We start from the raw sequence: 15664 nt of genomic DNA, 5'->3' as shown, positions 1-15664 counted from the left end.
TCTAAATCAGATGAACAGAAGGATTTGAGTTCCTGTATGTTTCTGTGATCACACCACGTCTCGTTAGCCATAAGGCATACGCCCCCCACCACTCTTCTTACCAGAAAGGTGTTTGTTTCTGTCGGCGTGATGTGTGGAGAAACCCGCTGGCTGCACCGCATCCGAGAGCGTCTCTCCAGTGAGCCATGTTTCCGTGAAGCAAAGAACGTTACAGTCTCTGATGTCCCTCTGGAATGCTACCCTTGCTCGGATTTCATCAACCTTGTTGTCAAGAGACTGGTCATTGGCGAGAAGAATGCTAGGAAGTGGGGCACGATGTGCCCGTCTCCGTAGTCTGACCAGAAGACATCCTCGTTTCCCTCTTTTACGAAGTCGTTTTTTGGGTCGCCGGCTGGGATCCATTCCGTTGTCCTGGTTGAAAGGCAGAACACAGGATCCGCTTCGCGAAAGTCATATTCTTGGTCGTACTGATGGTGAGTTGACGCTGATCATATATTCAGTAGTTCTTCTCGACTGTATGTAATGAAACCTAAGATGACCTGGGGTACTAATGTAAGAAATAACACGTAAAAAAAACAAAAAACTGCATAGTTTCCTAGGAACGCGAAGCGAGATGGCCATCTCTGTCGGCGCCGAGGAACAAGCGATAATATTGAAATGGAAGGAGTATCAGACCACTGCAAATCTACCAAGACCTGGCCGTCCCTCTAAACTTTCAGCTCATACAAGGAGAAGACTGATCAGAGATGCAGCCAAGAGGCCCATGATCACTCTGGATGAACTGCAGAGATCTACAGCTGAGGTGGGAGACTCTGTCCATAGGACAACAATCAGTCGTATATTGCACAAATCTGGCCTTTATGGAAGAGTGGCAAGAAGAAAGCCATTTCTTAAAGATATCCATAAAAAGTGTTGTTTAAAGTTTGCCACAAGCCACCTGGGAGACACACCAAGCATGTGGAAGAAGGTGCTCTGGTCAGATGAAACCAAAATTGAACTTTTTGGCAACAATGCAAAACGTTATGTTTGGCGTAAAAGCAACACAGCTCATGACCCTGAACACATCATCCCCACTGTGAAACATGGTGGTGGCAGCATCATGGTTTGGGCCTGCTTTTCTTCAGCAGGGACAGGGAAGATGGTTAAAATTGATGGGAAGATGGATTGAGCCAAATACAGGACCATTCTGGAAGAAAACCTGATGGAGTCTGCAAAAGACCTGAGACTGGGACGGAGATTTGTCTTCCAACAAGACAATGATCCAAAACATAAAGCAAAATCTACAATGGAATGGTTCAAAAATAAACATATCCAGGTGTTAGAATGGCCAAGTCAAAGTCCAGACCTGAATCCAATCGAGAATCTGTGGAAAGAACTGAAAACTGCTGTTCACAAATGCTCTCCATCCAACCTCACTGAGCTCGAGCTGTTTTGCAAGGAGGAATGGGAAAAAATGTCAGTCTCTCGATGTGCAAAACTGATAGAGACATACCCCAAGCGACTTACAGCTGTAATCGCAGCAAACGGTGGTGCTACAAAGTATTAACTTAAGGGGGCTGAATAATTTTGCACGCCCAATTTTTCAGTTTTTGATTTGTTAAAAAAGTTTGAAATATTCAATAAATGTTGTTCCACTTCATGATTGTGTCCCACTTGTTGTTGATTCTTCACAAAAAAATACAGTTTTATATCTTTATGTTTGAAGCCTGAAATGTGGCAAAAGGTCTCAAAGTTCAAGGGGGCCGAATACTTTCGCAAGGCACTGTAGTATGCCACCTTTACAACAACTCAGTTCCTCAAATTTCTGCCCTGCAAGAGCTGCCCCTGGGGTGGCAGGTATCCTAGTGGTTAGAGTAGTAACCGAAAGGTTGCAAGATCAAATCCCTGAGCTGACAAACAAAAAATCTGTTGTTCTGCCCCTGAACAAGGCAGTTATCCTGCTGTCATTGAAAATAATAATTGCTTCTTAACTGACTTGCCTAGTTAAATATAACATGTTGTGATTGTGAAGTGGAAACTTCTAGGAGTAACAATGGCTCAGCTGTGAAGTGGTAGAGGGAGAGAGAGAGGATAAGCTCACAGAATGGGACCACAGGGTGCTGAAAAAAGTAAAATAAATTATCTGTCCTCAGTTGCAATACTCACTACTGAGTTCTGAACTGCTTCTGGAAGCAACGTCAGCACAATACCTGTTTGTCAGGAGCTTCATGAAATGGGTTTCCATGGCTAAGCAGCCACACACAAGACTAAGATCATCATGCGCATTGCCAAGTGTTGGCCGGAGTGGTGTAAAGCTTGCCGCCATTGGACTCTGGAGCAGTGGAAACACCTTCTCTGGAGTGATGAATCACACTTCACCCTCTGGCAGTCCAACGCATGAACCTGGGTTTGGCAGATGCCAGGAGAACACTACCTGCCCGAATGCATAGTGCCAACTGTAAACTTGGTGGAGGAGGAATAATAGTCTGTGGCTGTTTTTCATGGTTTGGGCCAGTGTAACAGTTTTGCTTCCATCCCTCTCCTCGCCCCTACCTGAGCTCGAACCAGGGACCCTCTGCACACATCAACAACTGACACCCTTAAAGCATCATTACCTATCACTCCACAAAAGCCACGGCCTGGAGGCTGTTATAGCAGCAAAGGGGGGACCAACTCCATATTAATGTCCATGATTTTGGAATGGATCGAGATGTTCGATGAGCAGATGTCTGCGTACTTTTGTTCATGTAGTGTAGATGTGTGGTTTGAAATCAATGTTATTTGCTTGGCATAAACATTTTAAAGTGAAAAAGTGAGTCTCAGCATCACTCTATTACTGTGGAATTGCCCCTACACCCCCCTACATTTGAACCCCAGATACCCCACGCATGTTAATGTGTGTCAATAATTTTGGAGTAATTTTTATTGTAAATAAGAATAGAATGTGTTTCTGAACACTTCTACGTTAATGTGGATGCTTCCATGATTAGGGATAATCATGAATGAATCGTGAATAATGATGAGTGAGAAAGTTACAGATGCACAATAACAATAACAACTATTCACGATTTATTCATGATATGTAATCATGGTAGTATCCACATTAATGTAGACGTGCTCCGAAACATATTAGACTCTTATTTACAATACAAGTTACGCCAAAATGACACAATAAATTATTGACCATTATTTTATATTGGGCACAACATAATCCGAAACGTAACCGAAACAAACTGCAAATGCATCCAACAGGTTTGTAGAGTCACAAGCTTGATGTAGAAGTTGCGTACTAGGAATATGGGAGCACATACTCAACTTTTTGACTAAATTTAACACGCTATAAGTGAATTTGTCCAAATACTTATGATACCTTCAAATGGCGGGAATATATACATAAAGTGTTTTAATTTTTCAGCAGTAAAACAGATATGTATGAAAATACCCTTAAATAAAACGTGACATTGTGTGTGTGTGTATGCATGTGTGTGTGTGTGCGTGTGTGTGTGATGAGTCAGAGGTTGCTGTCTGAGGTGACAATGTGGTTGACTGATTACTGTGGACTGTAATCCTGCCAGAAGAACTGGGAGTTTGGCACAAGCTATTCCTGAACTGGGAAAATATACTACCACATGTGATATCACTGTCTGTATGTACAATATACCTACAAGACCCAATGACACACATGACACATTTTCTCAGCAGGAATTGTCCAATGTCCAACATCTTTTTCCTGCTTTATCCCAATCTCTCCTAAAGAGACATATACACACAGAGGGTTGTGTAGTAGATAAAATATATATTTTGTAGTAGATACAAGATACAAGAGCTTTCAATACTATTGATCATGAAATATTGTTTCAAATTTGTCTCAGGTTTTAACAACTGCATCCAAGGTGAATGCATGAGATACTACTGAATAACCAAACAATGTGTAGATTAGATGTGACCTGTGAGGTATGCTCTTTTTAACAAAGCCAGGGAGAGAAAAAAAGAAGCCTGCTCAGAAGAGGACCCACAGCGGACATTATTCTTCTTCTTTTATTTTAACTTTATTTAGCTAGGCAAGTCAGTTAGGTGCAAATTCATATTTACAATGATGACCTAGCAAAAGGCAAAAGTCCTCCCGAGGGGACGGGGATTAAAAATATATATATATATAAAACAAAACACACATCAAGACAAGATAGACACAACAACACTACATAAAGACAGCTAAGACAACAACATAGCATGGCAGCAACACATGACAACACAGTATGGTAGCAACACAGCATGGCAGCAGCACAACATGGTAGCAGCACAACATGGTAGCAGCACAAAACATGGTAGAAACATTATTGTCCACAGACAACACCAGTAAGTCTCCACACAAGTGAAAAATATTTGAGGACACTAAATCCAATAAGTCAATATATAAACTGAACACACAAACATATTACTTTTATATTCCAAGCCAAGAGACTAGTATGCATGCCGTTGTTTTGCTTATGGATGTTCATATTTATAGGCGCAGACAGGAACATCATGGATTTGTTTATAGAGTTGTTGCTGACACTTAGTGGTTGACGTTTACGTACTGCACTGCAGCGACTGAACTGCGAAGTGAAGTGATTGGTTGAAGACATCCACGCTGATTTGCTAGAAATCGTGACATTTTTTTCCTATTGGTTAATTTTACTCGTAGTTCCTCCCACACCCGGATGTTGTGTTTTTTGGGCTGCTCGAATGGTGATGGGAGATTTTGGATTCTTGGCATAGGCTGGTGTTTTGCACAAGTTTAGGCAAATTCGGATTAAATTAGCTGTATTTCCTACGTCACGAGGATGCTCCGAGAGGGGAAAGAAGCGTGTCCATTCGTGGAGGACAGTTTCAGCCGCTTTCTGTCCCAGAGTAACATGTACGGACTCTGTCAGGCTGGAGAACAAGAGTTACTCGCCGCTACTCTGAAAGGAAAAGTGGTCTGTTTCAGGTACCAAGACCTCCAACAGAAAATCAGACCTGTTGCTAAAGAGGTACAGTTCACCTACATACCAGGTGAGGATTAAGATAACTAGCTACAGAATGTATCCTGCTATTGTCGCATTCTTGCTAAGGCTGCGTGCATTGCATCGATTCATGTGTTGTGTATGAGTATACAAAATGTGTTGCTAGTGAACTTGCTAACGTGTGTCTGTCGTTTTCTGTCACCTCAGTTGATGCAGAGATTGTATCAATTGATGCTTTCAACAAATCTTCACCAAACAGGGGGCTGGTCGTGGGAATAACGTTCATCAAGGTTTGCTTATATCCCCTACTCTTCTCCTAGTGAACATATATGTACACATACAGTGCCTCCGGAAGGTATTCAGACCCCTTGACTTTTTCCAAATGTTGTTACGTTGCTGAAAAAAAACAACATATTTAATCAAATCTACACACAATACCCCATAATGACAAAGTGAAAACAGGTTTTTAGACATTTCTGCAAACATATTACAAATAAAAAACAGAAATACCTTATTTACATAAGTATTCAGACCTTTTGCTATGAGACTTGAAATTTAGCTCAGGTGCTTCCTGTTTCCATTGATCATCTTTGAGCTGTTTCTACAACTTCATTGGAATCCAGCTCTGATAAATTATATTGATTGGACATGATTTGGAAAGACACAACTGTCTATATAAGGTACCACAGTTGACCGTGCATGTCAGAGCAAAAACCAAGCCATGAGGTCGAAGGAATTGTCCGTAGAGCTCCGAGACAGCATTGTGTCAAGGCATAGATCTGGAGAAGGGTACGAACAAATTTCTGCAGCATTGAAGGTCCCCAAGAATATAGTGGCACCCATCATTCTTAAATGGAAGAAGTTTGGAACCACCAAGACTCTTCCTAGAGCTGGCCGCCCGACCAAGCTGAGCAATCGTGGAAGAAGGGAGGTGACCAAGAACCCGATGATCACTGACAGAGTTCCTCTGTGGAGATGGGAGAACCTTCCAGAAGGACAACCATCTCTGCAGCACTCCACCAATCAGGACTTTATGGTAGAGTGGCCAGACGGAAGCCACTCCTCAGTAAAAGGTACATGACAGCCCGCTTGGAGTTTGCCAAAAGGTACCTAAAGGACTCTGACCATTAGAAACAAGACTCTCTGTTCTGATGAAACCAAGATTGAACTATTTGGCCTGAATGCCAAATGTTATGTCTGGAGGAAACCTGGCAGCATCCCTACCATGGGGGTGAAGCATGGTGGTGGCAGCATCATGCCATGGGGATGTTTTTCAGTGGCAGGGACTGGGAGACGAGTCAGGATTGAGGCAAAGATGAACGGAACAAAGTACAGAGAGATCCTTGATGAAAACCTGTTCCAGAGAGCTCAGGACCTTAGACTGGGCCGAAAGTTCACCTTCCAACAGGACAAGGACCCTAAGCACACAGCCAAGACAATGCAGTTGTGGCTTTGGGACAAGTCTCTGAATGTCCTTGAGTGGTCCAGCCAGACTCCGGACGTGTGCATTAGACCACACAGTAAAGAAATTTGAAAATGAGTTTTTCTCATGGGCAAGTTCAGATAGTACTGCTCTGCTTTGGGATGTTTTCTTATGTTTCGTGTCTGCTGAATGATAAGACTATTTTCTCTCTCTCTCTCTTTGGTAGATGAAAGTGTGTTCACACATCATTGTTTCCATAACACTTGTCTTCACTCCTCGCCCAGGACTCTGGTGACAAAGCCACTCCATTCCTCAACATCTACTGTGACTACGAGCCAGGGTCAGAATTCAACCTGGAGTCCATTGCACGTGAGACATCGCATCACCTGCTGCACTAGAGTCACATAGAACACACATTCCCTTCTTGTATTCACATGGTTTTACAGGGTAGTGTTCATTAGGACCACGTAGTAAAGTGTTTCAAAATTTTGTACGATGGAAAACAAAATAGTTCAGATAATACCTCCCAATTTCACCCTGTTATGAATCAGTTTCTTCTGTTTCATGCCTAGTGAACATGACCCTGATTAGAGCTTGTTTCCTTATCCTCTTCTTAGAGAGCTGTCTGAACCTGGAGCTGCAGTTCACCCCCTTTCAGCTTTACCACACAGAGTAAGTACTGTACACACTATAGTGGGCCCCTATCTAACTTTTGACATAGTTTATACTTCTCTGACTCCTTTCAAGGCCTACCACACATTTTAGGTGCACAATGCACTTTCAAGTTTCAAGTTTTAATGTCATGCACACAAGTACAGTAAAATGCCTTTCTTGCCTGCTCTAACCCCAACAATGTAGTAATCAATATCAATGCAGTACTAAAAACATCAAAGTAGAACAAAACTAAGACATAAATAAGAAGAACACGCTAAATAAGCTATATACAGGGTCAGTTCCAGTACCATACAATGTGCAGGGATACTGGAGTGATAGAGGTAGACATGTACATGAGTAAGGTGATTAGGCATCAGGATATATGATAAACAGACTAGCAGCAGCGGATATGATGATTGTGTGTGGTGTGTGGGTGTGTGGAGTCAGTATAAATGTGTGTGCATGAATGACCCAATGTATGAGTCAAGATTTAAAAATTGAATGTATAAATAAGCCTGGCATGACGATAGTGTTCATCACTTCCTTACATTGTTAATGACATGAATAACAACAGTATGTAACTGTTCCAGAGTGCAGTGCGAAAATGGATGCAGTGAGACAGTGTTTCTGCTCAGTGGTCATGATCAGAGGATTCATCTTTACAAGGAGGTAAGTCTATGTACCTGTGTGTGTGCAGTGAGATTTGTGTGTGGGAGTCTAGTAAATGTATCTTCTCTGCAATAGAACGCCTCCCTTCACCAATTTGAAGAGCAGCCAGTCGAGAGACTCTTCCCTGAGCTACAAGAGCTGCCCAGCAAGTTAGTTTGTGTATCCTCTGTCTGCTGTTCTCTCAGTTGTGTGTGTGTGTGTGTGTGTGTGTGTGTGTGTGTGTGTGTAAACACTGTTCCCTCTCTTTGCAGTGTGTTGTGGCTTGATGTGCTGAGTATCCCCGGCGGTCGTCGTCTATCAGCCTTTGGCTGTCAGAACGGCTGCGTTGGGCTGGCTCTGGTGGACCAGACTGGACCTGGTGAGGACGGCCTATACACTGAATCACTATAGGATTGCGCCCCAAATGGCACTGAATTCCATATTTAGTGCACTACATTCGACCACAGCCCGTAGGGCTTTGGTTAATAGTAGTGCACTATATATAGGAAATAGGGTACATATGGAATAGGGTTTATATGGGAAATAGGGTGCAATTTGCGACACAACCTATGATTTGCTGATGTACTTTCCTTTCTGTGTTTTCACATGCGTCTGTGTGGATTAGAGATTGTGCAGAGTTGGCGGGTGCAGCAGGACAGTCCCATCTCCACCGTGCTGCTCTTCCCCCTGCATTCCCGGGCAGAGTCGGCGGACCCTGAAAGGGCAGGAGAGACGGGAGGGGACGGTATGGATGAGCAGCACCGATTTGACCTCTGGATATTGTTGTGCCCAAATGGCAGTACATTCCCTATGTAGTGTTCTAATTTGCTCCAGTGCCCATAGGGCTTTGGTCAAAAGTTGTACACTATATAGGGAATAGGGTGCCATTTCAAATCAAATCAAATTTTATTTGTCACATACACATGGTTAGCAGATGTTAATGCGAGTGTTGCGAAATGCTTGTGCTTCTAGTTCCGACAATGCAGTAATAACCAACAAGTAATCTAACATTTGCGACATAACCTATGATTTGCGGCTGTACTTTCCTTCCAAAACTCTGGATGTGTTCAAGAGCATGATTCTGCTTAGTTGCTGATCACCGACTGACTGATCTACATATAATAACAAGCAGTTATTTTGGATGCAATGAGATTTGTAGATCTGTGTTTATGCTCCGTGTGACAAAATTATTAGATAGGAGGAGAGAGCATTTGGTCAGAACCATTCCCTAGCCTACCAGTGGACTAGGTGGAGCTATTGGTATATTGCAAATTCTATGCAGATGTTGCACCGTCCTACAGTTACCCTACACATAACAACAAATCCATTCAGATTATACCCTAAATAGCAGCCTACCTGTTGGCTTTTGGTCATTGTAGCCTTTCTTTCTCATTTCACTTTTCATTCTGTCATTTTAATTCCAGCTTCCATTGATTAGATATCCCCTAACTTGCTTGCCACACAAGCAGAGCAGCTATGCAATTGTCTTTCTCTCCCCGCGTCAAGTACAAGGATCAGAGCATTTACCTTTTTTGCAACTTTTTCCAAATCATCAATATAGTCACATCATGCAGCCCTTATGTTTTGATTTCTAAAACATTCCCAGTTTTATATAGGCCTAACACAAGTAAATGAACAATGGATTTTATTGTGATGGTGTAGGCTATATTATTAGATTTTGTTCAACTTTTTAAATGTAGCTGTTCCAAAGGAACGCATCAGCAGCTTGTTTGCATGGAAGCCCGTTGTTTGCATGAAAGCCATTAGCTCCATTTGTAATAGAATTACCCTCTGACAACATTTCATGACCGCCACAGCCAAATAAAATTTTTATTTTTGTCTCCACACTTTTCTCAGACATTGAGATCGTTGGTTACAACCTCCTGGTGACCAGCAGTATAGAGATGGCCGTCGTGTACAGGTCAGTATCACAAGCCTATTAGAGACTAAGAATAAATGAATAAAGAATGCAAGCCATTCGCGAGAGGTGCTTACTAAAGGAACATTACCTTAAAAATCTTATTGTAGTGGTAGAATGCCAGTCATTTGTTTAAAAAAGCTTGTTCGTACTCTGTCATGGTCAGTAAGGATATTTTATTTTGTCCTGGTCAGTGTTTTGTGTTCACTGTGTGGTCCGTGCTCTTTCTAGTCTTCGGTCAATGTGCGGTCAGTTAGGCTTCTATGGTCAGAATGGTCAGTACATTGTGCTCTCAGGGATGTCCAGGAGTATGGTGTGAGTTGCCATGCGTGCCTCTCGGAGAGTGACCAGTGTGACGCAGTGCTCTGTGCGCTGGTCACAGACCTGGACTTTGATGGACAGAAGGAGCTGTTACTGGGAACTTATGGACAGGTGAGTTTGTGGGCTTCTCATAAGGGGAAAAAGGGCTATGAGCAAAAAAAAAAGCTTATTTAAACTAATAAAATACAGTGCATTTGGAAAGTATTCAGACCCCTTCCCCTTTTCCACATTTTGTAAGTAATGTTACAACCTTATTCTAAAATGTATTAAAAAAATAAAAAATATACACACAATACCCTATAATGACTAACCGAAAAAAGGTTTTTAATTTTTTTGCACATTTATTAAAAATGAAAAACAAAAATCATTTATTTATATAAGTATTCAGACCCTTTGCTATGAGACTCAAAATTTATCTCAGGTGCATCTTGTTTCTGTGATCATTCTTGATGTTTCGACAACTTGGAGTCCACCTGTGGTAAATTCAATTGATTGGACATGATTTGGAAAGGCACACACCTGTCTATATAAGGTCCCACAGTTGACAATGCACATCAGAGCAAAAACCAAGCCATGATGCCGAAGAAATTGTCTGTAAATCTCTGAGACAAGATTGTCATGGCACAGATCTGGGGAAGGGTATCAGAACATTTCTCCAGCATCGGAGGTCCCCAAGAACACAGTGGCCTCCATCATTCTTAAATGGAAGAAGTTTGGAACCACCAAGACTCTCCCTAGAGCTGGCCGTGCTGCCAAACTGTGCAATCGGGGGAAAAGGGCCTTGGTCAGGGAGGTGACCAAGAACCGGATGGTCACTCTCACAGAGTTCCTCTGTGGAGATGGGAGAACCTTCCAGAAGGACAACCATCTCTGCAGCACTCCACTAATCAGGCCTTTATGGTAGAGGCAAAGATGAACGGAGCAAAGTACAGAGAGATCCTTGATGAAAATCTGTTCCAGAGCACTCAGGACCTCAAACCTTCGCCCCAGTCTATCTTCCAACAGGACAAAGACTCTAACCACACAGCCAAGACAATGCAGGAGTGGCTTCGGGACAAGTCTCAATGTTCTTGAGTGGCGCAGCCAGAGCCCGGACTTGAACCCGATCTAACATCTCTGGAGAGACCTGAAAATAGCTTTGCAGCGGCGCTCTCCATCCAACTTGACAGAGCTTGAGAGGATCTACAGAGAAGAATGGTAGAAACTCCCCAAATACAGGTGTGCCAAGCTTATAGCATCATACCCAGGAAGACTTGAGGCTGTAATGGCGGCCAAATGTGCTTCAACAAATTACTAAGTAAAGGGTCTGAATACTTATGTAAATGGGATATTTCACTTTTTTCTATTTTTATAAATGTGCAAAAATTCTAAACCTGTTTTTGCTTTGTCATTTGGCGATCTAAGGCTGCTAGAGGCGTCACTACAGACCCTGGTTCGATTCCAGGCTGTATCACCACCGGCTGTGATTCGAAGTCCCATAGTTCTTAACTGACTTGCCTAGTTAAGTTAAAGAAAATACAATTATGGGGTATTGTGTGTAGATCAATGAGGACATTTAAAAAAATGTTTGTTTTTTTTAGAATAAGGATGTAACCTAACAAAATGTGGAAGAAGTCTAGGTCTGAATACTTTCCGATTGCACTGTACATACCCCTTGATGAGATTACTACAAAAATCTAACCTGCTCATAACCGAAAACAAATGACTGATTACTCCATTGATTTACTCCATTTGTCAATTTTTATATTTTTATTTTTGCTCCACTCTTGGATGTTAGTCAGTGTGTTTTTAAAACTTCTCATCCAAATCATGATTCAAATCAAATTCTATTAGTCACATGCACCAAATACAACAGATGTAGAACTTACAGTGAAATGCTTACTTACAAGCCCCTAACCAACAATGCAGTTTAAAAAATGCGAAATAAAAATAACAAGTAATTAAAAACCAGCAGTACAATTACAGTCAATGTGTGGGGGCACCGATTAGCTGATGTGCTGAGGGTTACATATGCTTCTGCTTCTATACCTCAGGAGCTGCTTTGCTACAAGTTCCAGCAACCAATGAGAGGAACAGAGGAACAGTTCCAACTGCTGTGGAGGCGGAGCTTCAAGAGCCCTTTGCTGTCCATCATTTACTTGGATTTGACTGGAGATGGGCTGAGAGAGCTGGCGATTCTAACACTCAAGGGGCTACACATACTACAGGTGCATTATCATGGAGTGCCATAGCACGGAGTGTAGTCCCTATAATACATTTAATGTTTACATTTTACACTACCGTTCAAAAGTTTGGGGTTACTTAGAAATGTCCTTGTTTTTGAAAGAAAAGCACCTTTTTTTGTCCATTAAAATAACCTCAAATTGATCAGAACTACAGTGTAGACATTGTTAATATTGTAAATTACTATTGTAGCTGGAAACGGCAGATTTTTAATGGAATATGTACATAGGTGGCCCATTATCAACAAAATATAGTGTACAGAGGCCCATTATCAACAACCATCACTCCTGTGTTCCAATGGCACGTTGTGTTAGCTAATCCAAGGTTATCATTTTATAAGGCTAATTGATCATTAGAAAACCCTTTTGCAATTATGTTAGCACAGCTGAAAACTATTGTTCTGATTAAAGAAGCAATAAAACTGGCCTTCTTTAGGCTAGTTGAGTACCTGGAGCATCAGCATTTGTGGGTTTGATTACAGGCTCAAAATAGCCAGAAACAAAGAACTTTCTTCTGAAACTCATCGGTCTATTCTTGTTTTGAGAAATGAAGGCTATTCTATGCGAGAAATTGCCAAGGAACTGAAGATCTCGTACATCGCTGTGTACTACTCCCTTCAAAGAACAGCTCAAACTGTTTCTAATCAGAATAGAGTGGGAGGCCCCGGTGCACAACTGAGCAAGAGGACAAGTACATTAGTGTCTAGTTTGAGAAACAGATGCCGCACAAGTCCTCAACTGGCAGCTTCATTAAATAGTACCCGCAAAACACCTGTTTTTTGCAGATAGCCAATGGAATCAAAACATTACTGCACATAACACGCCAATGTAAACTGAGATTTTTGGATATAAATATGCACATTATCGAACAAAACATACATGTATTGTGTAACATGATGTCCTATGAGTGTCATCTGATGAAGATTATCAAAGGTTAGTGATTCATTTTATCTATATTTCTGCTTTTTGTGACTCCTATCTTTGGCTGGTAAAATGTCTGTTTTTTTGACTTGGCTCTGACCTAACATAATCATATGTTGTGCTTTCGCTGTAAAGCCTTTTTGAATTCGGACACGATGGGTAGATTAACAAGAAGTTTATCTTTCATTTGCTGTATTGGACTTGTTAATGTGTGAAAGTTACATATTTCGGAAAAATATTTTTGAATTTCGCGCACTGCCTTTACAGCGGAATATGTCGATGGGTTCCGCTAGCAGAACGCCTGCCCTAGAATGGATAACTATTTGTTCAGCACTTTAAAAAAAATATACAGCGACAGATTTCAGAACATCCGTTCTTACAGTATTCTCCCTGTACACCAAGTCAGAACTGTAGGATAAATAAAGGGGACATATAAGCAGACAATGAAAGCTCTTACAATATTTGATAATTACATTTCTCTAAAACAGGCTATAGGCTACATGTGCACCACCAAGTCAGAACAGTCGGCTAAATTAGGAGTGGAAAATTGCCCAAACTTGGAATTTGGATGACCGTTCAAAACTTATTTTCTAAGTCAGTGCACCCCCCCCCCCCCCCCCTCCCCGAGTTCCCAGTTGTCTTGGGCTGACTGAAGTCTGAGCTTTCCGAGTTTCCAGTTGTTTTGAGCGCGGCAGAAGTCATGCTGGATTGAAATCATGGCCAGTGTTGAATGTGTATCCTTTTAAGTTCGGAAAAGAGGCCCTTAAACCCAGACTTGGACCACACACCCACTCCACGGAATATCAGGCTAGTGACTGCTTTGCAATGCTTGCAGTTAGCCACTGATTCCTTCCAAACCACTCATTGTTGAAATTGCGATTTCCAACTTGTGTAATGTTTATGGCGTAAGCACCGATAAGTTTTATCTATACTTTCTCGTCATTATTTCTCTTCAAATGACAAGGATTGAAAAGGATTTGCCAGTAGATTGTCAACTTGATTCATGATGATGACTGCTAGCTAAGATTTTGAAAGTATGTTGTTGACATTATCAGTCCTATCAAAGCTACTGTAGCTATAACATGATTTGATGTAATTTTATCTGTGGCCAATGACCTTGAGCCTTTTAATGTAATTCTATGGCAGTACCTAAGTGGCTTGAATTTTTCAGCTCTACCCATAGACTTTGCGGTGACGTAGTGTCGCCATGAGTGACAGAACACTGAGCCAACCACGGCGCAATTAGAGAACATTACCAACCCCTACGCTCTGTGTTTTCCGCTGGTTGCCCCACTACCACAGAAGGCACTGAGCAAGTTTGAAACACGTGCATTTTGGAGCAGCCTTAGTCAAGAAATCAGTTTAATGCGACTTTATTAAGTCGATTATTATTTAAAAGAAATGGTTTTGCATTGTTTGCAAACTGATATGTGACAAGTATTAATGCCAAAGTAACATGCTAAAAAAAATGTAAACAGGTGGGGCTCTCAACAGGTGGCGTTTTGCACCACCTGCCCTGAATGACGAGTCGCCACTGACTGTGTAATCTCTTTCTCTCTCCCACTTTCTCTCTCTCTTCTTTCCATCTTTTCCCCTCTCGTCCTCTCCATCTTTTCCCCTCTCGTCCTCTCTCCAGCACAGTCTGACCAGCACTGCTGACTTGGTCCTTCAGCGACTGACCAACAGGGGGTCAAAGCTGGCCCCTGGCTCAGAAGTTCAGCCAATCCCAGAACGGAACATCGAAGAGAGGGATGCTGTGACCAATGAGGAGCAGAGTGCCCCATCAAAGTGAGAGCCAGCTGTTTTTTTCCCTTTTTTTCTATTTTAACCTCTATTTAACAAGGCAAGTCAGTTAAGAATAAATTCTTATTTACAATGACGGCCAAACTCGGAGGACACTGGGCTAATTGTGCGCCGCCCTATGGGACTCTCAATCACGGTCGGATGTGATACAGCCTGGATTCGAACCAGGGACTGAGGTGACGCCTCTTGCACTGAGATGCTGTGCCACCTGGGTTACCCGTGCCAATAATGACAGTTTTACCATGAATTATCTACACTTACAACATCATGATAAAAACATGTTTTTGATGTTGCCTAACATGTAATATTGTCCATATATGTACGCAATAAATGAACTAAATATGTTTTATGCATTATTGTCAAGAAGCTTGCATTTAGGTCTCTGTAATTTTGTCAAGACCTGACAGGACTGAAAAGAGCTAAAACAACACATTCACTGACACTGTCTTATTTTATTCATGAAGTAAGTATTTAGTAATTTTACAGTGTCATACAGCACATTGAAGCAAATCATTTTAATGACTTGGCCTAGAATTTCATGCACCCACCTGGAATGGGTCAACTTATAAAAAATGGTTAAGGAAAATCACTATTAGTCCTAAATTAATTAAATCCTGTATTGACTTATACCAAGTATGTTGTTACATTATTTCATAACTCAATGCAGGTTCCCACCTGTCATTTTGGTATATGAAAGTTGGTTTTTAGAAAGTATGAAGACAGTACATTTAAAGTTGAGTCCATTTCTGGGGTGAACAAAAGCATACTTCCATTTTATTTGTACATATCT

General features: G+C 41.6%; 1 protein-coding gene across 2 annotated transcripts; it reads left to right on the top strand.

The window, feature by feature from the left end:
- Positions 1-4690: 4690 nt before the first annotated feature.
- Positions 4691-15223, top strand: kptn (kaptin (actin binding protein)). 2 transcript variants are annotated; one of them, XM_064982019.1, is made up of 12 exons: positions 4691-5013; positions 5172-5254; positions 6672-6756; positions 7005-7059; positions 7632-7710; positions 7786-7859; positions 7962-8068; positions 8315-8434; positions 9547-9610; positions 9904-10039; positions 11962-12135; positions 14708-15223. In XM_064982019.1, the coding sequence occupies exons 1-12, from the start codon at positions 4803-4805 to the stop codon at positions 14861-14863; spliced, it is 1344 nt and encodes a 447-aa protein (XP_064838091.1). In that variant the 5' UTR covers positions 4691-4802; the 3' UTR covers positions 14864-15223. The 2 variants fall into 2 exon arrangements, with proteins under 2 accessions (XP_064838091.1, XP_064838092.1); XM_064982020.1 differs by having other exon boundaries at positions 14713-14859.
- Positions 15224-15664: the final 441 nt, after the last annotated feature.

The sequence above is a fragment of the Oncorhynchus masou genome, chromosome 12 (genome assembly GCF_036934945.1).
Source record: "Oncorhynchus masou masou isolate Uvic2021 chromosome 12, UVic_Omas_1.1, whole genome shotgun sequence".
NCBI classification, from domain to species: Eukaryota; Metazoa; Chordata; class Actinopteri; order Salmoniformes; family Salmonidae; genus Oncorhynchus; species Oncorhynchus masou.
The sequence above is the reverse complement of the archived record's forward strand: the minus strand, read 5'-3'. Positions and strand labels throughout refer to the sequence as shown.

Bases quoted from the DNA above. Each gene is read 5' to 3' on its own strand.
- kptn (XM_064982019.1), top strand. From the start codon at position 4,803: ATGCTCCGAGAGGGGAAAGAAGCGTGTCCATTCGTGGAGGACAGTTTC. The intron at 9,611-9,903 runs GTCAGTATCACA...TTGTGCTCTCAG, and splicing joins GAGATGGCCGTCGTGTACAG to GGATGTCCAGGAGTATGGTG. The intron at 10,040-11,961 runs GTGAGTTTGTGG...TCTATACCTCAG, and splicing joins TACTGGGAACTTATGGACAG to GAGCTGCTTTGCTACAAGTT.